The 24,450-nt window shown below is 41.3% G+C and overlaps 1 protein-coding gene across 1 annotated transcript in view; it reads right to left on the bottom strand.

Annotated features, from left to right (window-relative positions):
* The window catches only part of RYR3 (ryanodine receptor 3), a 775,913-nt gene that overhangs the window by 138,186 nt on the left and 613,277 nt on the right, over nt 1-24,450 (bottom strand). The window contains exons 49-58 of the mRNA XM_006831810.1: nt 21,872-21,962; nt 20,352-20,492; nt 18,533-18,696; nt 15,419-15,497; nt 8,633-8,722; nt 7,355-7,501; nt 7,078-7,140; nt 5,376-5,451; nt 5,148-5,271; nt 109-224 (exon numbers count right to left, since the gene is read on the bottom strand). Of these exons, the coding sequence (XP_006831873.1) occupies nt 109-224; nt 5,148-5,271; nt 5,376-5,451; nt 7,078-7,140; nt 7,355-7,501; nt 8,633-8,722; nt 15,419-15,497; nt 18,533-18,696; nt 20,352-20,492; nt 21,872-21,962 (1,091 nt within the window). The remainder of the gene's footprint in view (nt 1-108; nt 225-5,147; nt 5,272-5,375; nt 5,452-7,077; nt 7,141-7,354; nt 7,502-8,632; nt 8,723-15,418; nt 15,498-18,532; nt 18,697-20,351; nt 20,493-21,871; nt 21,963-24,450) is intronic.

Raw genomic sequence — 24,450 nt, 5'->3', positions numbered from 1 at the left:
TCATGAACAGCTACAATAAAAAATGGTTACTTAGGTAATAAATAAAGGAATACACTGTTTTATCCTGTGTGTGTGTGTGTGTGTGTGTTGGGTCATAATGATACTTACCCAAATGGGCAATAAATTCTTGAGCAGAATCAATATATTTCAGGATCTTCTTCAAAAATTTATAGGCAAACCTCTTTTCCATGGATGAAGCATCCAACTCCATATCCTTCATACCCCTAGGTTAAAAGTAGGTAAAGCCCAGATAGTAACAGAGCTAAGTGTATGACTCTGGTACGTTCTCAATGCTACTGGTGTCAGTTTTACTTTCTAAATGGTAATGGTTATTCTGCCTTACTGAGATAATCCATCATTTGACTGATTTTCGCATTGGAACCTGCCTCTGTGAGCATGCAACACCTGGGTTATCATAGTTTCTATAAAGAACTTTCAGGAAGATACTTACCATTCATTCAACAAATATGAGCTGGAGATAAATTAGAGAAGAAAACAAGAATCCTTGCCTTCATGGCACATACAAGTTGTAAATAAGCACAGTCCATAAATAAGTATCTAAATTAAACTGAACACTAGAAACTCATCAACTTTGGGAAGAAAGAAAGAAAAAAAAAACTGAGGCAAAATGAAAGGATGTTTTGGGGGTGGGAGTGAGCAGACCAGCAGTGTTTTTGAGTCATCAGAGTTAGTCTCACTGGGAGTTATGACATTGTCATAAAGCCAGATGCCCTGTGGATACCTGGGAGAGATCTTTTCAAGCCCAGGGATCAGGTGGTACAAAGAATCTGAGGCAGGAGTATATGGATGGAATGGAAGTGAGCAAGCAAGCAGTCGGAGGATGTATGGGTTGGTAGTGAAACCATTAATTAATTACAGCAATTATGGACCATTCATAAATTTTTACTTTTGTTTTGAGAAATACGGCAAGTTACTGGAAATTTTGGAGAGAGGAGCAATGTATGACTCTCACTTCAACAGTTCACTTTGGTTGCTATGTGTGCAATAGACTTCGGGGAGCAAGAGTAGCAGCAGGAAGCCAAAGCCGGAGGCTGTTTCAGCAACAATGGAGAAAGCATAAAAGGGGTGAGAGGTGGTTAGATTCTGAGTATATTTTAAAGGAAGAACCATCAGGATTTCCTGAAGAATTAGCTGTGAGTTGTAAGAAAAAGAAGAATCATGGACACCTGAGCCCATGGACAAGGACATAGCCATAGCTGGAGGTGAGAGCACACCAACTGATGTGAATTAAGGGGAGATGCACAGGAACGCCCAAACTTGAGATAGTACCAATTCGACCTAACTTCGATGGCTTGAGAAAGATAAAAGATAAAGGAAACAAGTGTAAATTGCTATAATTTGATAAACTTGACCTATACTTATGGATGTAGTCGCTCAAAATACCAAGTGAGATGGAAGGAGTCTTCACATCCAAAATCAATCTATCCCCTCTCTATACAGGGTTGATAGGGACAGGCAACTTAGACATTGGCTACTTAAAATGGGAGGAGCTATAAAGGCACAAAGTGACTGGCTTACAAAGTTTCAAGAGGGAGTTTAGTTTCAGAGTGTGTGTGGGAAGGTAGACTCCCCACTGAATAGTTTTCATCTTGTCTAGACAGATTTGGTGAAAGGAGATGGGGATAAGAGATTCTTATGATTCAATAGTGAGTAATTGTTATCATGACTAATTGTGGCTGTCACAACTGTAAAGGTAGAAGTTTTGTAACAAAAAGAGGGGAGTAGTGAATCTTGAGGTCAGTCCTGTAATAGAGAACCCTAGGACCATTGAGAGAAGCATGAGTGGAATGAAGGACCCTATCCAGAGAAGCAGCGACACCAGGGATGGAGGCAGAGATGAGAACATGGAGAGAGAGAGCAGCTGAGGACTCTAGACTCATGGAAAGAGAAAGGCTGTGCGCTGGCAGCTAGTACTGGTGGCCAGGAGGCAGGCTTACAGAATGTGTCCTTTGGTTGTTTAAATGATTATATATTACTGACTGTTTTTTTGTACAACCCCCCCCCCAAAAAAAAAAAATACAACCAGAGGGAATAGAAGCAAATACTGTTGAATGATGAGTGATGAGGCACAGAGGAGACTGTAATCATTGCAACAAAATGGTGAGTGCAAAACTGATGTTCCCCATGCAAACGAATCACTCAATTCACAATAAAAACTTAAAAAAAAAACAAAAGAAGAATCGAAGTTTTTGTCTGACTAACTGGACGAATGGGTTGTCACTGAGTGATGGGGAAGCTTAGGATGGAACAGGTGTGAGGTGGGTTAGGGAAAACTAGGTGTTTTCCTTGATGGCAGGAACCTATTGCAGGGTAAAGCACATTGTAAACATGTACTCACAATATGCTTGCTGAATTCTCCCTTCATGCCCCTATTTCCTTCTTAAATAAAGAGAAATTTTGCTTTTCTGCGAGCAACTTATTTATCAGTAAATTATGCCAGGCACTCATCTTAGTATTAAGAACAGGATTAAAATGACGACATGAGTCTTTCGTGAATGCTTCCCTGGAGACTGCCTTCTGCTATCTGCCCTTTCCTGCTCAGCAACAAGGCGAATGAGTTTTTCTATTTTTTCTTATGAGTTACAGTGGAAATGTTTGTATATGTTTTTATTTCTTTTCTTTTGTTGTCATTCAGTGGGAAAAATTAAGTAAAAAACTTAAGAAACAGCGGCCTGTTCAGCATTTATTATGACCATCATTAAGGAGGGCTAGGCTATATCAGAATAGGAACATCCACTTGCTCTTCATTCTACAAAGGCTTCAGCAAGCATGAGTCTAGGTAGCATGGTCCACCACTAACAATGGATTGTGGAGAAAACAATTTCTGCCTTTAAGATTTAGGTAGCCAAGACCCTTCTCCTATAAAGCATTTGTCTACATAATTCTGGTATACAGAAGCTCGAGATTTCAAAGTCTAAGGATTTCATGATTTATTAATTCATTCATTCACTAAGTATGCACTAACTTCCTGCTAGATACCAGGCACAGTTCTAGGAGGATGGAACTCATCAACCAGTACAATAGACAAAAATCCTGCCTTTGCAGAGCTTACATTCCAATGGTAGGAGGGCAGACAATAATAACATTTTCATTGTTGTTAGCTGCCATCGAAGTCAATTTTGACTCATGACAACCCCATGTGTGCAGACTAGACTGCTTCATAAGAATTCCAATGCTGTAATCTTTTGGAGGCAGACTGCAGGCTTGTCTTCTGAGATGCCGATGGGTAGCTTCGAACAGCCAACCTTTCAGCTAGTAGTTAAGTGTTATACATACGTGGATCATTTAGTATCCTGGACTTCATCAGGATACAACTCTCCACAGGACTAAAGGAGTATAATTCTCCTGGGGGTGGGAGCCTATTCTAGTCACCTCTGCGTCAGCAGCGCTTAGGGTCACTTTTGGTACACAGTAGGTGCTAAACTAACATTAGATTAAGAAATGATTGAAAGTATGAATGAAAGGAGCAAGGGTGAGAAGGAGAAAGACACAGTTGAACCCTTTGGGGTACCACTTTTTAGTTCACATATACTAGATTAATTTCCTTCCAACAAACCAAAGAGAGGAAACAACTTTCGATGTGTGTCCAGAAGTTCAGATCAATTAAAAAGTGGATGAGTGAGGGGATTATGAGAGGGAAAAAGAGCTACTATTTGCAGAAATGGTACATGTCCATACTACTATAAAGGGGGCCTGCTAGCTAATTCCTCCTGAACCTTGGGCAGTGAACCCCTGGAAATATACAAAGGCATTTAGCTATCAGTTGTTGTTGTTGTTAAGTGCTGTCGTGCTTACGCATTCTCCAGGCTTGTATAACCGAAGACAGCAATGTGGCTTTTCCCAAAGACTAAATGAAATTTTTTCTCTTTAGGTAAATTGCATTATCTCTTCCACTCAAGTCAGACTGCGGAGATTTGTAACTCTCCATTTACTCTCTTGATACAGGTCAAAGGGCACAGTGACTGGTGCTCCCAGCTACTGGGGACAGGCCATGCCCTAGAATGGTCCTAAGGCCTACAGCTCTCCACAGCTGAAGGAGACCTTCACAAGAACAAGTTCCTTCATTTTATAGCAAGGAAGGGAGTGATTACCAATCTAGGATCAGAGGTCCCTAGGACCATCAATGGAGAAAATCCAAGAGCGGGACCCTACCCAGAGAAGCAGTGATGCCTGAGATGGAGGCAGAGATGATGACGTGGAGCGATGGAGCATCTGGGGACTTTAGATCCAGAGAGGGAGAGCGACTATGTGATGAAGACTGGGGTGGGGGTGGGGGGTAGTGTAGGGGGCAGGCTTGCAGGGTATACCCTTTGGTTGGTTGATGATGCATGGAGGGGATTGGAACCATGGCAATGAAACGATATACGAGAGAATGAATGTAAAACTAATGTTCTCCCATGTAAACTTTCATATAATTCACAATAAAACATTAAAAAAAAAAAAAGAATGGGTTTCTTTTCTTTAAAGAGTATTGAAGGCAATGATGCTTGTTATATAATTTAATTAAATATCACATAAAACAACAAACCCAAAGTGTGAAGAGAACTGTTGAGCCTATGAAAACAAAGTTGTATGCTTTGCAAAGACCTGAAAATGCTAGTTGCCAAATAGTTTTTTAACTAGTTGCCAAATAGTGAGGCAACAGTAACAAGATACGGGAAGAGATTTTTTGAAAAAAAAAATGTCAAAACCCCCCAAAAAACTACTACTACACTTGTGTTGTTTTATATGTGCCTCAGATTCTCATTGTTCTTTAAAGAGCTCAGATTCCCAACACTGAAGGTGCCTTATGGGTGGGGCTTATAAATGCCAATCAATGGAACCACACACAAAGAAGAAGCATTGTGAATGAATGCACAACTATATGTTTTAGGTTAAAATGAAAAGTTTAAGGCATGTATATGTCATTTATGCTGTAATTGATTTTTAAAAGTTGCTATCTACCAATCGTGTTTAGTACAGAAAAAAGGGCTACATGCTCCCAATAAAAATTTTCTCATTTCTAAAACTTACCCTTATTCTGATTGGGTTTTGAAGACACACAATTAAATCCATGGAGGAGGAAAGACCACACCCACACCCCCTCTTGCCCCAGCCTCTCGAACATCATGTGGCAGATGACTTACCTAGAAACAGTAATGCCATTCACTTGGAGGAATTTAAACAGGTCCTGTGCCTTCTCTCGGTCCCTGAACTTTTCCTTGGCGGTCAAGGTGTCGTATGGTACCAAAAGAGGATGACTGCCACCACCTGAGTTCAGGAAGGTGAGAGATGGCAACATAGTTGGTGCTTCCTTTGCACATAGGGGTAAACATAGCTGCCCTCCCATGGGAGATACCTTGAACAAGTCTCACCTTTGCTCTCCAGTTCTAGCTTCTTCTTCTTCGCCCAGATATTGTGATAGTTCTCCGCCACGACCTCCACCATCCCCTGTCACATATAGGGAACCAAAGTCAGAGAGAACACAAGCAAAGAAAAATGAGTTTCTCTCTGCCAGACTATTTCACGCAGTCTTGGAACAGCACCACCAAAATGCTAACAGCAGTTGCTAAGTGTCTTCTATCATTAATTAGCCTGTGCTTAGGCACCTCATTAATTTTATATCTCCCCATACACACAGAAAACAATTTCTAATTTTGTCCTTCCCTTATATCTTATTATCCTGGCAGTTTGATGCATTAATGATAAACACACATTTCCAATTTAAACTGTGTCTGGCAGCACTTCATTTGTCACAGGCATGCAGTATCTTGAGTCTGGAAAAAGGTATGGACTGATCACTAAGCCCATACTCCTACCCCGAGATAGGGGGTCAAGAGATGGGGGTCAAGTGGCTAGCCAGAAGAAAAATCTAGAGCCCCTGAAAATCTTATGCTTAACAAACTAGAAATAACCACATCTTGGAGAAAACTACTATGAACAGGATTTCTCAAACAGAATTCATCCTTACCAGGCCTTTACTACACAGCGACTTGTAGTAAAGACTCTCCTTTGGAAAAATATGTTCTCTAAGGCTCAAGGGTTTGGTCTGATGATCTCTCAGAGAAGTAACTGCCCCGGGCCAGGCCAGGTGATGGGCCAGATGTGTGTAGGGTAGGAATGGCAGAAAGCAGGTTAATGTTACCTGCTGTCGAGCTGGCCTCTGACATATGGTGAAATCATGCACCATGTTATTGGACTATTGTGATCTATAAAGCGTTTACAGGCTCATTTTTCAGAAGTAGATTGCTAGGCATTTCTTAGTTGCATTTCTTGCTAGTCTGTCTTAGTTGGGAAGTTCCATTGAAACCTGTTTGGTATCACAGCAACACACAAGCTTTCCCTGACAGATGGTGCTGTGCCTGAGTGCACTGACTGGGAATCGAACCCAGGTATCCCTCATGGAAGGGAGAGATTCTACCACTGAGCCACCCATGCCCTCTGCAGGCTGTTTAAGGCTTTTAAGTTCATGTTCTTGGTTTAAGACTTTGAAGTACCTACGGCTCTGTGGGTTAATGTGCTGGACTGCAAGATCGGTGATTTGAAGCACAAGGTAGACAGTTCAAACTCACCAGTTGCTCCTTGGAAACCCTATACAACAACAATAACATCCTGCAATGATGGCTGGTTGGCACCATGACAGGGAACTTGAGCACATCTTTTATGGGAAGTGCAGACTGTTTTTATGATTGGAGGGACTTGCAGGGACCAAGCAAACTCTTACACCCAAAGGTTTTCACAGCTTTTCTCTTTATTCTTCTATTCATTTTGGTTTGGGGATTTCATACAGTGATTTGCTTTTATTGTATCACTACCTGCTCTGGCATTCTGGGAAGAAGTATAAGGCTTACTTTCTTGGATGATGGGCCTAAATTGGGTAAGGCTTTTCTGGTGGCCTCTGTATCACATGGCCCTCCTCTTTGATTTGGGTATTTTAGTAATGATACATTCTGGGCTTTCATACTGTTTTTATTTTTTCCTTTCCCTCGTAGTTGAGCATTATGTCCCTGCACTTGAAGGTCTTTAGAAAGCATATTATGCTGTTCTGAAGAACACACTGAAAGTATCAACACTGACCTGCAGTTCTCTGGAAAGCACAACGTTGGAGAGATCAAGGGGAGCAGGGCTGTAGCTATTGCCCTAGGAAAACGAAGGCAGAATCACCGGGGTTGCCACTGTTTATGTAATTCTTATCAACTCCCCCAACTTCAACTCTCAAAGATATGTGCTATCCACACCCAAATGACCCCTGGGCTCATTTTAGCTGGTCCCAGCCTGTGGTGCCCCAGAAATAGTGCTCTCCAATTCTCCAAGGGTTCCCTTGGCCAAGAACCACTGGGCATGACTGTTGTACCTGGCTGACCTGGGACATACTGCGGAGTTTCTCATTTTCTCGCTGTTGAACCAAGGCGTCTCCCTCTTTGATTCTCTCCACAGTCCAGCCCATAGCCAACATGGTTTTTAAGGACTCTCTGGCAGGCCAGCGATAAATTTCCTTCTCCTGGAAGAAAATTGGAGCAGAACAACTTTGCAGAGCACACTCCAGCCTTTTGCCTGGCCAGCTTCCCCATAGAAGCTGTCCTCAGCTGGTTGGCTCCAGCTTCCTTTCACTTACCTTTTCAGCATCTCACCTGACACATCATTAGTCTCTCTGATGTTTTGGAGTGTAAGACCTCCTGCCTGGAATATATGACTTAAAGAATTGTCCAAAAAGGGAATTACAGGAGAGGGACTCCGCATAGTAGATGTTTAAGATGGCCAAGATGCAGCTGCAAAATGTTCTCACTTGAGTTTGAGAAATTGAATTTTTTTAAAAGTCTAGAGCATGCTTTTGAGCTATACCCAATCTTAGGGTGGCTGGTGGTGGTTATGCACCGTGGAGTCAGTTCCAACTCATTGCGACCCAGTACGGAGTTTCTGAGGCTGTAAATCTTTATGGAAGCAGAAAGCCTCATCTTTCTCCCAAAGAACAGCTGGTAATTTCGAACTGCTTACCTTGAGGTTAGCAACCCGATTTATACCTACTACACTTACACCCTCGGAAACCCTGTACAGGGTCGCTATGGGTCGGAACCGACTCGACAGCACATAACAACAACAACAACAACAACAACACTACCAGAGCTCCTTTTATAGATGTCCAAAATACATACAAAGGGACACACACCATACTTAAAATGTAGCACTGGGGCTAAGGCTTAGAAATAATTCTTACTAGATTCTATCAGATAGTTCATTGTTGAGTTTAACCAAATTTCTGGGTAAAATACAATAGACTTGTTCATACTTACTTGAAAATTCTCTTCTCTATTCCCTTTATCTTCTGTGTCCTTGGACATTGTTTTTAATCCCCCCCGCCACCTGCAACATGATGCACCCCTCCTCTCCTTAGAAAACTGAAAATGCATTGTGCTGAACAGTACTTCTTTCTCCAGTGGGTTCTGAGAGCCAAACATACTGGGTTTAGGAAACCAGCTGCCCAATGGTAAGCTCATGAGTAGTTTATGGAGTCCTGGAAAGTCTTTAAGAAACCTGTGAGGGAATGTGCTCTGAACTCCTCTTTCTGATTCACTTTCCAAGGAAGGAAAATCATCATGACCCTATGGAGTGCCACCAAAGGCCCACTGCTTACCTTCTCCGTTAATGTCTTGAAAGGTCTTATCAACGGGTGGGTCTTCACATTGTCATCCAAGGAAATTCCATATTTCCATCCATTCTGACTCTGAAGAAACGTTCTTAGTTTGAATATACTTGGCGCTAAAAGAACCCACTAGATGATCCCAATTCCTGCTTCTATTTTCACTGATCAAATAGAATAATAGATAGTGACAGAGCTCAGCAAGTTCTCTTGAGAACATCCAATTGGTCTTAAAAGTTGTCAAGCTCTCTTCCCCCGCAATCTTGAACTCTGCTCCTTTATTCTTTCTTGCTTTAGTTATTGTCCTTTCTACTTACTTGCTTGTGTTTCAGGCCCACTTATGTCAAAAGGATGTTTCAAGAACACCCAAAAAACAACACTTTTCAGGTCAGTATGTTATGTTCACAGGCAAGAAATGAAGTGAGGACTAAAAGGTAGGCAGGGATTAGACCCAATGTTCAATGCATGGAAGTGGTTGTATAGGGTTTAGACCCCTTTCCCAACAACTCTGAGCAAAACTGTAGCTATCCATGTCTCCTAGAGTCACAGAAGTCTAAGCAGTCAAAAACTATTCAACAAATATTTATTGAGGGCTTACTACAGTATGTGCCAGATTCTGTTCTTGGTACTGTGGGTACAGAGATAAGGAAGAGTTTCTACTTCATTAACTTTACAGCCTAAAGACTCTGGGTGACTCTCTCAATTTCTGCTCTGTTTACTTGATATATGTGTGCGTTTCCAAAGTTTCTGTCTCCTCTAAAGAAACACTATTTTCTTAGATAATGTAATCTAGTTCTATTGTTCCAGACACCAATGATAAGTGGACTGATCTCATATCAGTATTTTCTAGTCTAGCTCACTCTTTTAATTTCCAAACTTATTTGAGCTGTGTTGGGGTGTTCTGTAAGCACTTCCCAACATATCTGATATAGAACCAAGCCTTTTCTACCTCTAAGTGGCTTCTTCTCTTGTATTCCCTGCCTCTTAGTGAGTGGGACCAGGTTACAATCACTTTCTTTTTTTTGAGCTTCAGTTGCTTTTTTTTTTTTAATTAAATGTTTTTATTTTGGGTTACAATCACTTTCCAAGTCAGAAACACGGGAGTCTTCCTTGACATCACTTCTCTGCACGCATTCAACCTCCCAGATTTATTCATTGCTTGATTCTCTCTTGCTCCCTGCCATTATTGCAGCTCAGCCTCCAACAGCTGGAGTCCTGTGTGGTGCTGTGGGCTAATGCGTTAGACTGCAAAGTCATTTGAACTGCAAGGTTGTTGGTTCAAGCTCTCCAGCTGCTCCTTGCAAACTCTATACAGGGTTGCTATGGGTTGGAATCGACTTGACGACACTTAACAGCAACACCATCAGCAACCACCTAGACTATTTCAACAGTTTTATAACTGGTCTCCCTACCTCCAGTCTAGCAACGATTAGCTATGGACTCCAATGTTCTACACGGCTATCAGACAATATCTATAAAATCAACCTGATTTGGACAGTGTACTGTTTTAAAATTTTTAGACTCTCAAGCTGCCATCATGGTAAAATCCAAACTCTTTCATAGATGGTTTTTGGCCTTTATATTAAGAAGATTTAGAAAACACTAAGGGATTTTTAACACGGAAGTGGGTACAGGAAGAATGGTAAAATATGACACAATTTGCATTTTGAAACTATCATTTGCTTGCAGTGTGAATAGCTTAGGAAAACAAAGTGAATATGGGAGACCAGTTAAGAGATTCTCATTGTAATCTAGTCAAGAGATGACAGCAGCTTGAACTGTGGCTTTGACGAACGCCATGGCATAGTAATAAAGAGAAGTATACTAATTCTAGAGAGACAGGTGACAAAATCCACATGGCTTAGTGATGAACTAGATCTTAGTGTATACTTATGGAGGTGACACTTCACTCTAACTCATAGGCTGACCAAATGTAAAAGTCCTTAGAAAGCACAGATGCTACAGAGCAAGGATTTGGCCCATGGACCAAATGCAGCCAGCCACATATTTTTGTTAATAACGTTTTACTGGAATACAGCCATATTGATTTGCTTATGTATTGTCTATGCCTGCTTTCATGATAAAATGGCAGAGGTAGTTGTAACAAAGATCCCATGGTCCACAAAACCTAAAATGCTTATTATCTGGACTTTTACAGAAAAAAAAAATTTTTGTGTCAATCTCTATCCTAGAATCATGAGGCATTGGTTTATTCTACAATTACAACAAGCGTTATTATCATCAGAAACAAATAGGGATGCATGAAAGAATCAGAGCTGATTTCAGATAACTGTAGACGCTGAGATGGGGTTAAAGGTATCTGAGAGCATGTTAAGTGCAGGTGGTTTTCTGTGTCTTTGCTATGGAGATCAGTCGACTTCAGGCTGCAAGCTGCAGCTGAACAATGGCCCCGATCCTTAACTGGCTGCTCACAGTAATCCTGGATGTCTTTGGCGCAGTACTCCCACTTTGCCTGCCAGCATTAAAGGGCTAACAGAACAATTAAACTTATTAAGCAGCCTGACCTCATGTGGTGAAGAATTTTAAACACCAGATGGACAGGCTTATTAATAAGGGAGTGTCTCAGAGTTCTATTGCGGCCTACAATGGGAAGATGATTGGGTGCTCTTCCTAGAGTACAATCTAGCTTCCTAGCAAAATATAAGTTTCAATTTCATGTTCCCCCTTCCAATGTTATACTCAATAAACAAATGATATAAAAGTTTGTCACCCACTGCTAGGCAGACACACTACATAGACTCTCCATAAAAAAGGTTGTTGTTAGGTGCCATCGAGTCTGTAACAACTCATCGCGACCCTATGCACAACAGAACAAAACACTGCCTGATCCTGGGCCGACCTCACAATTGTTGCCATGCTTGAGACCAAATGAAGCAGATACAGATGAAAAACCTGGAATCCTAAACTTCAGAGGAGATGTTAGAGAAGTGGACTGAGTGTCTGCTAGGAGTAGAAGCTGAGCAGGGATGGAAAATAACCGATGAATGGCTGGCTAGGCATAGCATGACCAGCTTGAACTCTTGTGAGCAACTCTGGTGACAGGTGGTGGTCTGGCAGAGCAGATTCACACAGGTGATGGGAAAGGTGTGATACCTTCTTTTTCCCTATGCTTCCCTGGGGACAAGCACCCTCATCCACCCCCTGCTCTTTAGGAGTTTGGAGCCCTGTGGTTATGTACCATGGCACTGTGAAGGAGGGGCTGGCTGCACTGCTTTGGTGCCTGAATTTAGGCAACCTCCATTCCAGATATCCAGAACCCACAGTCACCAGACCAGCATTAGTCTAGCAGAAACCTTCATAACCAGTCACACTGTCTCCAGCTGCCCTGTGGACCTAACACACACGGAAACCACTTTCATCAATCAAGGGCTTTCACGAACTTACTTCCAGCCTAAGCGTCCTGGACATAGATAACACTTAGGTATATAAGAACCCCATCTAGGGCCACTGTCACGTCCCTCCTGCACCCACTCCATAAGCGCCCTGGCTATCAGGACCCCGCTAGAGTTCTCTCCTCTCTGGGTCCAACAGCTGCATTGGGCTTTTGGAGGATTGGGTTTTTTCTTTCCATTTTATCATTGTTTTTGTTTGTTTATGCTTTCTTCTCCTTCTCTCTCTATTCCCTTGAATTGTATTTTATGTCTGCATTTGCTTTTCCTTCTTTTCTTCTGTTTCTCATTTCCCCTTTTCTTCTTTATTTTCTCTTTCAATATATATACATATATTTTCTACTCTACTCTCAACTTTTTCCTCCATTAAAAAATTATTTTCTCTCTTATTTTTCTCTTCGATAGCTTCATTTTCCAGTCCTCCTTTTTAGTTTATATATATAATTTTTTTTTTTTTTTCTGGTTGCTGCCTGCTTTAGTTTTTTTCTTTTCATTTACTATTTTCAGCTGCTTGTTTGTTTATTCTGTTTTGTTATCTTGTGTGTATATGGGAGGGGGTCTTTTTCCACTTTATCACCCAACAGGAGACAGCAACCTTGCCCATTCAGCCCAATCACAATTGTAACCTCTTCAGCTCCACCCACTGGGCAAGAGCCAATACCTGTTCTTATACTACCCGATCAACAATAGACAGCAGCCAACACCAGCCAAACATACTCCATACCAAGATGCATGGACTGCAAATGGAGAATGGTGCACAGGTCTCTGTTCTCTAACTACACCCCGTAAGAGAGAGTTGGTGAGAGCCTAAGAACACAATAACATACAATCATCAGTTGAATACAAATACAACACCACCACAATGCCACAGAGATGACAGACAATTTTAGCTTACATGAAGAAGCAAGAGAGAATGGTTCAAACAAATTACCAAGATGCAGAGCCAGAAAATGTTTCTGAGGAAGAAAAGGCAATGGAACTAACTGAAAAATAATTTCAAGAATAATATTTCGGCACCTTCAAAATATTGACAGAAAGATTGATGAAAGCAAGAACACAGAAAAAAAAACCTTACAAGAATTCAGGAAAACAGTACAAGAACAGACAGACAAAATGGATGCAAATTTTGAAACAATACAAAACCTGCAAGGATAAATACAGAAGAGTAGTATTAAGATTTCAGAAATGGACAATGCAAAGAGTAAGGGAGTAGATTCGAAGCAATGGAAGTCAGAACTAGTGAGCTTGACGATAAATCTTTCAATACAAGCATGCTAGAAGTACAATCAGATAAACGAATGAAGAAAGCCTAAGAGTTATGTGGGGAACCAGAAAGAGGGGTAACTTCCAAGTGATAGTAAGGTCAGAATAGGAAGAGACAATAAAAAGCACAGAGCAAATTGTTGAAGAATTAATTGTTGGTAGAAAACTCCCCTAACATCATGAAAAACAAAAAGATAAGCAAGCAAGAAGCTGAGTGAACTTCAAAGATCATAGATTCAAAGAAAATCACCAAGACATATCCTAATCAAACTTTCCAAAACCAAAGACAAGGAAAGAATCCTGGGAACAGTTCAGTAACACTGAAAAGTTACCTACAAAGGAGAACCAATAAGACTAAACTCTGATTTCTCAGCAGAAATCATGCAGGCAAGAAGGCGATGGGATGACATATACAAACTCTGAAAGAAAGAAAAAAATTGCCAATCAAGAATCATATACTCAGTAAAGCTGTCCCCAAATACAAAGGTGAAATTAGGACATTTCCTTACAAACAAAAATTAAAGGAATTTTAATAACTAGGCCAACTAAAGGGCATCCTTTAGACTGAAAATCACAATGGCGGACAACCTGAGAATAACCTACATGACAACACCACCCAGAATTCAATCCAGATATTGAAGTACTTAAAGTAAAACATCTACAAATCTGAAAATATCAGTTTATAATGAAGAAAACAATGAAGCATAAAAAAGGAATAGTGTAGACACAAACTTATAAATGGCAATGAAGTCAAGTAGATTTCTAGACAAAACGAAAGGTTTTAAATGGAAAAAAGTTAATAAATTATGTGATAATCTCAAAGAAAATTAGTATACCTTCACATCAAAATAAACAGAAAACCAGAAAGATTTAGCAAATGTTTAACAAACAGGAATGAAAACGAAAAGAAAACCCATAAACAAAATGAACTCAGCACAGATAATTATATGGAACAAAATACCCAGCAGCACTACACACCCCGCCCACCCCCCATACAGCAAAATGACAGCAATTAATTCATACCTATAGATAATTACAATGAATATAAAGGATTAATTGCACCAGTCCAAAAAGAGAGAGTAGCAGAATGGATAAGAAAACAGAATTTTTCAATATGCTGTCTCCATGAGACACATCAAAAATATGGAAACAACCTAAATTCCCATCAACAGAAAAAAGGTTAAACAAACTTTGATATGTACACACAATGGAATGCTATGCAACACTGAAGAATAACGTGAATCTGCAAAACACCTGACAACATGGAGGACATTATGCTGAGTGAAATTAGTCAATCACAAAATGACAAATACTGAATGAGATCAATGTTGTAAAAAGTTAAGAAAAGGCTACAGGATGGGGAGAGGGAAAATTATTCAGAGGCCAGAGGGTAGATACATGTTACCAAGGGTGATAGGGCAGGCAATATACAATAAGAGGGAGACTGGCTGAATAAAAATAAAGGTAGCTGGAGACACTGGGAAGACTGTAAGTGCTCAAGTGAATAGAGGTGAATATTGTTAACTGAATGTGTTGTTAATTATTGCCGTTGAGTTGGTTCTGACTCATAGAGACCCTGTATAGAGTTTCCAAGGAGCAGCTGGTGGATTTGAACTTCCAACCTTATGGTTCAATCTGGCCTTGCAGTCCTGATGGTACATGGAGGGAACTGCAATCATTAAGATGAAGCAAAGTTTATGATTTGTTGAATGGAAAATTGATGATCTGCTCTGTAAGGCTTTACTCAAGTCACAATACAAAGTTTAAAAACAAAAAACAAAAAACCCACCCATTAAGCACTCATGTCAAACAAACCCAAGCACATGTTTGGGCACAAGCTCCAAGAAATGCAATGTTAAGCAAGAAGTTAACACTTCTAGAATGGATCATTTCCTTGAGAGAGATGAAAATCATCAGCAGCAGCTGTTGCAGCCTATCTCATCGACCTCCCCCAACCCGGGGAAATTGCTGCTCAGAAATAATGAATACTTTTGGAATGGCGAGACTGTCACTTAGACAAATCAGGCAGATTTCCAGGATTCGACCCTTTAATGTTCTTTGGTTGTTTTTTCCCCTTGACAATTGTCAGTTGGATGATAATCCCTACCTTGTCACAAGCCCATTTATCATGTGAATGCTCAGCATACTTAGTGACAACATATTCCAATTTTTCAGGCAGAGAGTAACTGTGAAAAGAAAGGAAAAACATTACAACCACCCCAGCACTTCAGCCAGCCATGGTAGAAGATGGCCAGAATTAACAATCAGCTGGCAGAATATGAAACTGATCGACCAGTCATCCTGGATTTGAGATGACAGTCATCCAAGTCATCCTGGATTTGAGACAGTGAATTTCCTGAGTAAACAGAGTGGGATAATCAGGGCAGGTCACACATGGCCATGTCATATCAAAGGATAACCGCCCCCTCAAAAGCCTCCCACCACATATGTGGCTACCTCCAGCTGCTCTAGACTCTCTTGTCTCTGGAAGAACCACTTTGGCTCCAGGGCCAGATTAGTGAATAGACAAAGGGGAAGAAAAATCCCTTAATCCAAAGAAACTGGCCATCACCCCACGGCTCCAAACTGGGAATGGCAGTAATAGGGATGGAATGTTCCAAACAGCTGTCAATTATCTTTGGGGTTCCGAGGTGTATTTTTAAACAGTAAAATTTGTGTATGCTGACACCTGCTATTTTTGCTTGTCATGTAGCTCTTAGCCTTTACATTGTCAATGGTGGCAGTGGTGGTGGTGGTGGCGGTGTGCTGTGGAGTCGGTTCCAACTCATAAGCAACCCTGCATAGGGTTTCCAAGGTTGCAAACTTTACGGGAGCAGAAAACATCATTTTGCCTCCACGGAACAGCTGGGATTTTGGAACTGTTGACCTTGAGGTTACCAGCCCCACTCATAACCAGAGCTCTTTATATTGTTGTTAATTGCATATTAATTGCACCTTCATTTTCCTTTAGTGAATTAGTCTTCCTGCATAACATATAGTCTTCTGTGAACTGTTGCCAAGGGATGGGTACATGAATAGGTAAATCAGGCCCAGAATTTAAACTGTGACTTTGGTGATAAAAGTGTGGAAAACTTGACAAGTTGATTCATCCACTGGGGACACCTGAATATTGCCCAGTTGGTCCCTCTCCCTTTCTGGTTCCTGCCTGGCTGTCAATCAGCATTATTCTGAATTTTTAAAACGAGACCAAATCCTTCAGACAAGGCTCTTTAGTGCTTGAGTTAGGCAGAGTTAGTCTTTATTGCTGTCATTACTCAAACTGATGTCAGAAGTGTATTTGAAGAAATCAGAATTCTCAGAGTAACATGGCACCATTCATCATTCACATGCAATTAACGCTAAAATACATCTCTGTCTTATAATGTTCATAAAGCATCCAAGTTATGATCCCATTTACTTTGTCATTCTTCAGCACCCTTACATTCTTATCGGGCAAAGTTCTCCAGTCAGCACCTGTGTTTTCTCTGGCTCTAGCTGGACACTGAATAAGGAAGACTGTAGAAGTATTGATGCTTTTTTGTTATGGTGTTAGAGGAGAATATTAGAAGTGCCATGGGCTGCCCATAGAACCAACAGATCTGTGTTGGAAGAAATGCAGCCAGAGTGTTCCTTGGAGGCCAGGATGGCCAAACTTCGCCTTTCATACTTGGGACATATTGTCAGAAGGGACCAGTCACTGGAGAAGGATATCATGTTTGGTAAGGTGGAGGGTCAGAGAAAAAGAGGAAGACCCCCAACGAGATGGATTGGCCAAGTGGCAGCATCGATGGACTCAAGTGTGGCAACAGTAGTGAGGTTGGCCGAGGATCAGGCATTGTTTTGTTCTGCTGTGCATAAGGGTCGCTGTGAGTCGGTATCGACTCGATGGCACCTAACAACAACAGCTTGTTTTTATGCCTCCCTTCCTGACACAGGTTAAATTATATTTCCCAGCAGCCACTCAGCTCGAGATTGTTTGATGGGCGTGCACTTAATTTCCCAAAAATGAGTTTTATACAGTATCAAAGCTGGAAGTCCCCGGGAAGGCTCAGTGATGCCTCTGTGCCACAGAATGCCATTTGAGAACTGGTGCACCACCACCAAATCTCTGACTGAATCCGTCTTACCTGCCCTGCTCATTCTAAAATAGTTGTTGAGCTCTTCATTATAAATGCAACTGGAAACAAATGATTAAAAACAACAACTGCATCGTGCGGCATATAAACTGGGACAAATCACAAAAGGGAGCTGTATGTTTTCCAAAGCACAAACAGACCGATGTGGCTTAATCAAGAGACCCCTGGGTGATGTAAATGGTTAATGCATTCAACTGCCAACTGAAAGGTTGGAGGTTCAAATACACCCAGTGGCACTTTGAAACAATAATCTGAAGATCAACTTCTGAAAATCAGCCATTGGAAATCTTATGAAGCACAGCTCTATTCTGGCATACGTGGGGTTGCCACGAATGGAATAGACTCAGTGGCAACTGGCATGGGCTTAATCAGAACCAATGAGGAATGTTGGAGAATTAAGTAGAGTTATTAAAAGGCATTATTAAAAGTGTTCCTTCGAAGTTCCACTCTTAGGCATGGCAAAGAGCAGGTCTACCCTCTCATATAAAGACGCCAGGTGCCTTGCCATTTTGCTCTAAGCTCTTGCTGGAGCCCAGCTGAGTCTTATTTATGGAGTTGTTTTGATGCAGGATACTATTAGAACAGGCCAAATTCACAAAGAGCACACATTTTTTCAAAAAACTCATTAATAAATCAATTGCATCGTTTGTCAGGGTGGTTCTCTGAATGCCTCTGGTAACATTTGTTCTGTGGAAAGCTTCCATCTCTTATGAGTAATACACAAAACCCACCCTCCAAAAAAATTACTAGACCAGAGTAACACAGTAAGTATTTAGAAGGGGATAGATTGTTGTTACGGGCCATCAAGTCGGTTCTGACTCATTGCGACCCTGTACAGGGTTTCCAAGGAGAAGCTGGTGGATTTGAACTGTCGATCTTGTGGTTTGCAGTCAAGTGCTGATCCATAGCGCTACAATTGGAGTCGAAGTCCAGTGTCTGATGTGCCTTACAGTGTCAAGACAAATGAGGAATAGTGTTGGCCTGAGGCAAGGAGGCAGAGCTGGAAAGTTTTTCAACCCTCTGAAAGAAAGATACTGACCACTGGGTTACATGCAGGGCCAGTTTAGAGATGATTCTGGACTTACTTCATGGTGTTGATAGGTTTGGGGTCAAAATTCCCCTCTGCATCCACTGAGACCTGTTTCTCCAATGTGGCTATAATTCTGGTATCTAAATAGTCTGGTGGCAGGGCCCCGGCTATAGCACTGAGGCAAGGCAGGGCCATTCGGAAAAGCTCTGGGTCATACTTCTGTGGGGGAAAATGAAGGTCACATTAGTGGAATAACCACAGCCAGCCCTGGTTACTATGCAGACCCATTAAAAACTGCCTGAAAACCAAATCAAATGCACGCATTTGTTCGCGTTAACCAAAACAGGACACATTTAATACTTTCTGGTAGAACAGGTGCAACTGCAGGATGAAATGATACTGTAAAACCTTCAGATTTCCATTTACTTTAAGTTGTTGCTGTTGTTAAGTACTGGCAAGTCGGTTCCGACACACAGCGGCCTTGCATAAGGTTTACAAAGAGCAACAGGTGGGTTTGAACTGCTGACCTTGTGGATCGCAGCCCAGTGCTGATCCTACAGCACGGCACCAGGAATCTAAATCAATGTTTAAATTAATGTCTCCAAAACAATTAATTCAAAAAAATATCAAACAGTTAAGTGGTTCTCACTAGGCCAAAAATGTCTGTAATTGTGTCTACCATAGAAACTGACCAAATCTATGACTTGGGAAGGTAAGAAGCTTTGCTAAATACAGCAGCAGCTGACAGGGGCCACACCCATTCCCTCTGGGGTTCTGCCAGGAATGAACTGCAGTCAATTACTAGGGGTTGGGAGCAGCATTTGATTTACTTCAATTAGATTAAAGGAATTCAATGGTAGTGAAAAGTGCAGGTAGGTATACAAGCAATACGCTGCTTCAGACTTCTCTAAAAAAGCTCAGACCTGCTCATTTTCTACCTCTAAAACTGGTAATCTGAATAAAGCAAGTAAAGGGAAATGGAGCAGAGTCTGAAAGCTGGAGCTGTATTTACATTGTTGTTGTTCTAAAGTGCTATAGAGTCGGTTCTGACCTATAGTGACCCTGAACAGGGTTTCCAAGGTGGAGCAGCTGATAGTTTCAAACTGCTGACCTTGCAGTTCGCAGCCCTATTCGTAACCACTATGCTACCAGAACTCCTTGTATTTGGGTGCGCTTTAATGAGACTGTTCAGTAAGGCTTGGGAATTAGAGATCCTGAGATCTCTTTCAAACTCTTCCAGCTCAGATAAGTGGCAATGATGACTCTCCCACCTGAACAGCTTTAAAGCCTTTTGCAAAGCTCACATCTCAATATCAGAGCACGCATCCGGAACTTTTTTTCCTGGCTTGAGCCCAACAGAGCCTGGCTAATAGGGTCCACACCAAGAAAAAGGAGTGGGGGTAGAGGACAAGGCTTCAAAATTGGACCTATGCAATATTTTTTTCAATCTACTCTTGGACAGCTTGCCCATTTATTCATGAGTGAATTTGGCAAGTTATTTCACTGTTCATCTGTAAAAGGATTCTGATAGTTCCTACTTCAGAGAGTTATGTAGTATGCTTACAAAGTACTTAGTACAATTGTTGTTGTTGTTAAGTGCCGTCGAGTCGGTTTCGACCCATAGCAACCCTGAATAGGGTTTCCGAGGCTGTAAATCTTTACGGGAGCATATTGCTTCATCTTTCTCCCGCGGAACAGCTGGTAGTTTCGAACTGCTGACCTTCCGGTTCGCAGCCCGATTCGTAACCACTACACTACTAGAGCTCCTTTAGCATACAGTAAAGGCCGAGTTAGTTAGTATTCAGCCATTTATTATTTCTAGGTTACTTGGGTCACCTACATCTATACTTTTTTGCTCAGGAAGCAGTCATTACCTTATGGGAAAGGGAATCAAAAATCCCCCAGAAAAGCTTCTCAGTTAGGTGCAGCTCTTCTTCCACCGCCAGACCGTAGCTGCCCCATCCTGAAGGCAGACAATAATACTTCCAGCACTGTTCGTAGTGATTCGTCAGAAGCTGAGAAGGAGACCAAGATTTGAAACAATTGGGTTGTCGACTAAGAGGCCTTCACACACCACTGGGAACTGTTTGGCTACCACGTTTAAACAAGCTCTAACCTGGGCTGAATTGGCCTGATTAATTCTTGTGATTCCTAACTTGTCCCCAGCAGCTACTGGAACAAGGAAGGGAGCAGAGAACGCTCTCCTTCAAATGAAGAAATGCTACCCCCTCAACATCATCACCGTGTGCTGGGAGGCATTTCTTTGTAGGGGATGATGGGAAGCAGGCTGTGTGTCTCAAGATTTCCCCCTATGATTACAGCTCTCAGCTTCCTTCCTTTCTTCCAGTCATTAGTAGTTTCACCTCTGGCCAGCAGAGGGCAGAAATACACTAATTTTCTTATGCTAGCAGATGGGATCCACACCCTCTTAAAAAGAATCATCCCGCTGATTTGAGAGATAAAAGTGAATGGATTGAGTTATACTGTGTGTCTCTTCGTGAGTTAGCATCCAGCTGACAGCAGAGGCCTGCAGGTACACCGGGAAAAACAAATTTTGGGGATTAACATCAGAGACAGGGTTAGAAAGAAGAATGAGACCTAGGAGTGTTGTAGAATCAATGAGAATGAACACGCTGTTTTCTGCCTGGCACAGGTGGAAATTCAAGTTATCCCAGTAAAGTGTTCTTAAAACCCTTGTTTGGACTCTCTATGAAAAGAAGGGAAAGTTCTGCTAAAATCTCTAGGCAGAGTTTTCAGGTGTGAGTAGCCTTACTAGCAATGTTGAATAAGCTAATATGACAGGTGCCGCTGAGATAGAAGATAAAGAACTTGGACCTCTTGGTCAGAGGCTGATCCGGTACCCTCCCACCAGGCTCAGAAGCTTCCAGTTTCATTGATGAAATGTGTGTCATTTATGGGAAAATCAGGAATGAGTCAACAAATAAGAGCTTTTCATTAGAAAGGAAAAAATAAAATGCTAACCAAAAATGTAAAAACAAACATGGAATGAAAAAGGGACATTTTAGTTTCTATATTCAAATGGAAAAACACAGGGCCGTCAAAGCTTTCTGAAATTGGAAATATTCGGAAAAACCTAATGAGGGCAGGAGAACTCAAAATCCAAGTCCGTTTCTTAACCCCTGCTAAAGAACAAGTAGTCAGTGGAAAGCAATTACAGAAAATTGGACCAGTTAATGAATCTAGCAAAACTCTCTTCAACCTGGACATTCAAAAATGGGTTTGATTTTATGGGCTGTACCTTGTTAACTGTGTATTTAAATGAGTGAAACTCACCTAATGTGTATTTTCCTCCTAAAATTATAAGACATTATGTTTTACAAGGCATTATTATCTGTGTCCTGGTCTGTGTTTCTGTGTTAACAGAGATGTTTACCTTGAGAGGCATTTTGCAGTATTCATTAAGGAGCGGCACATCAAAAACTAGACGTCGTAGAAGTTGTTGTAACATGGAAGGCCTCAAGTGACTGTAGTATGGAATAAGGGTGAAAAAAAGACACTTAAAAGAAAGAATAATAAAGAGATTCAACAATAAGCATATATTAGAGCTAAGCCTCAAACTAATTAGGTCCTAAAACACCAGATCTTAGATAAACCATAGTTGATGATAAACACTGTAAACTTGAGTAGAGTAAGTACATCCAACTTACTGACAACTCCTACTTGCCCTTTAATACTATGTAAGTTTGCCTTTGAAAGGATTGAGAGCAATTCTCCAATAGTCACTTTCACGGGCTGTATGCACAGCTTTTAAATCCTCAAAAACAACATTTGAGCCTTTTCTTGCACTAAACATGAAATAAGAACCATAAACAGCTGTCTTAACTTACCTACAAATTTGACTTAAGACAAGACTTTGAACTGGTTCATTCCAGTTTGACCCTTTACAGAGAATTCACATTTCCACCCCAGATATACCAAGTGTATACATCAATATCACCTGGAGATATTGTGAAACTATAGATTCTAATTCAGTATATATGGAGTGGAAATGCAAATTCCCAGCCAGGGGTCAAACTGGTATGAACTAGTTCAAAGACCCACTTAGAAACAGATCTTGTTTGCAACATAAAGACTGCTTGTATAGTCAGTTAAAGTGTAGAAAGAGGGGTTGTGCTGATAACTGAAAAATCTAAAGTTAAATTCGAATCACCGTTGGTAAGATCGTCTATGATTTATGCACACTCAAAGCATTTCTCTTGATTTTGTGCAAAGAACATAAAGGATCAACCAATCCCTTGAACTCTCCAAAGGCAGAAAGTATAGGTGGAATCTGAGACCATCTACTGGTATGATTTGAAGGGAAACATGAGGCACTTTGGGTTAAAAATTCTAATTAGTTCATTTCTCTGTCAATTGATTAATCTTGGAATGGATGAAGTACAAGCATTCTCTGGGTGTAATATTTTGGGTTCTGTGTTAACTTGACCAGGTCAAGATTTCCAGAGGTTTAGCAATAGGGATGTGTGATGAACTAGAATGGTGATGAACCCTAATGCAGGCATAGTCAAGTCTTTGATGAGTGGCACTGAGCAGCCAATCAATTAAAGGGATGCTTCCTTGTGTGTGAGGCCTGCTCCCAGGATAATGGACATGCAAAGGGACTCTCTCTCTTCTGCTGGGGACCTGGAACTCTACAACTGTAAGCCACTTCCTTGATAAGAAACTTCTCTCTGTATACATACATACGTATATTTCACTGGTTGTGCTTCTCCAGAAAACCCGGCCTAAGACACTAGGTTACAGATAAGCCCCATTCCTATGTCTTTAGTATCTGTAACAAAGTTGGAACAGGTGCATATGGTTCCTTATTCAGCCTTACTTTAGTGCAAGAAAAAGTTCAAAGCCTTCTCCATGATTTTAAAAGTTCATGTGTAAGGAAATGAAGGTGATTGTGACTTTGCAGTATTTTCTTTCTTTGGACACAGTTTGTTTCCTAAAGCAGTTGATGCCTACAGGCCTTAGATATAAAGACTGGATACAAGTTAAATTTAAATAGGACCAATGCTATTCTGAAGCATAAGTGTGAGACTACCTTTAAGTTTGATAACAGGAAAGGGCTGATGAGCTGCCTGCCTCTAATTAGCCCCCACCTCTGAATACATCATCATCTCTTATGGGTTTAGGGAACCCAACTCATTCAACATGAATGAGGTCCAAAGGGGACCTTTGGAGTCCTAAGGGGAAGCCTGTTAATCCTCCCTCTAGGATGGTGCTTCTCAATTTAGCTGCAATATTGGAAACACCTAGGAGATCATCAAACTAGCAACTGAGGCTTGGGTCCTACCCTAAAGATAGCAATTTTTTTTTTTTTAACCTGGAGTGCAGTCTAACCACTGTGATCGTAGTTGAACTCTGTAGTAGGTATTTTAATATGTAGCTGAAATGAAGAACCACGGGTTTTAAACAGATCGTGGTCCCAACCTATGCTGCTGAGACCTGCAATTGGAAGGCCCTTCTTCCTGTGACATCACTAGACTTGACCTAACATTCTGAGGACTCAATGCTTCTTGAGATGACATCAGCCCTTCCCTAGGAGGCTCTGATCCCAGCTAGTGATGGTTACTATCCTCAGCTCCCCACTGTACTGGAGTTCTTTCTTGAGAAGACTGGAGGTGGGATGCTTTATTTGGTTCATGCTCTTAAGAGTCTCGGCTCTGAGTAAAGAACCTCTCATATACAGGGGAAAAAATCTACTCTTGGCTGTCTTTCAGAACCTAAAATAGATTCTTAATCAGAATACTTTAGGCCTAAAAGACAGCCTTGTCTCCTGGTCTACCAAACCTCAAGGGCTAATAGCAGCTTTAGCCTGTGACCTCCCTCCCGCCATTCCAACAGTGAGAGATGCACCTCCAGGAAGGGGCCAATGGCAAACTAGAGGGACCCATCGCATCCTGCAAAGAGATTTTGATGGAGGATTGTTATATAGCAAAGGCCTAGAAGATCCCTCAGAAT

Source organism: Chrysochloris asiatica, unplaced genomic scaffold (genome assembly GCF_000296735.1).
Source record: "Chrysochloris asiatica unplaced genomic scaffold, ChrAsi1.0 scaffold00004, whole genome shotgun sequence".
Classification (NCBI taxonomy): Eukaryota; Metazoa; Chordata; class Mammalia; order Afrosoricida; family Chrysochloridae; genus Chrysochloris; species Chrysochloris asiatica.
This window is presented reverse-complemented; position numbering and strand designations above follow the sequence as displayed.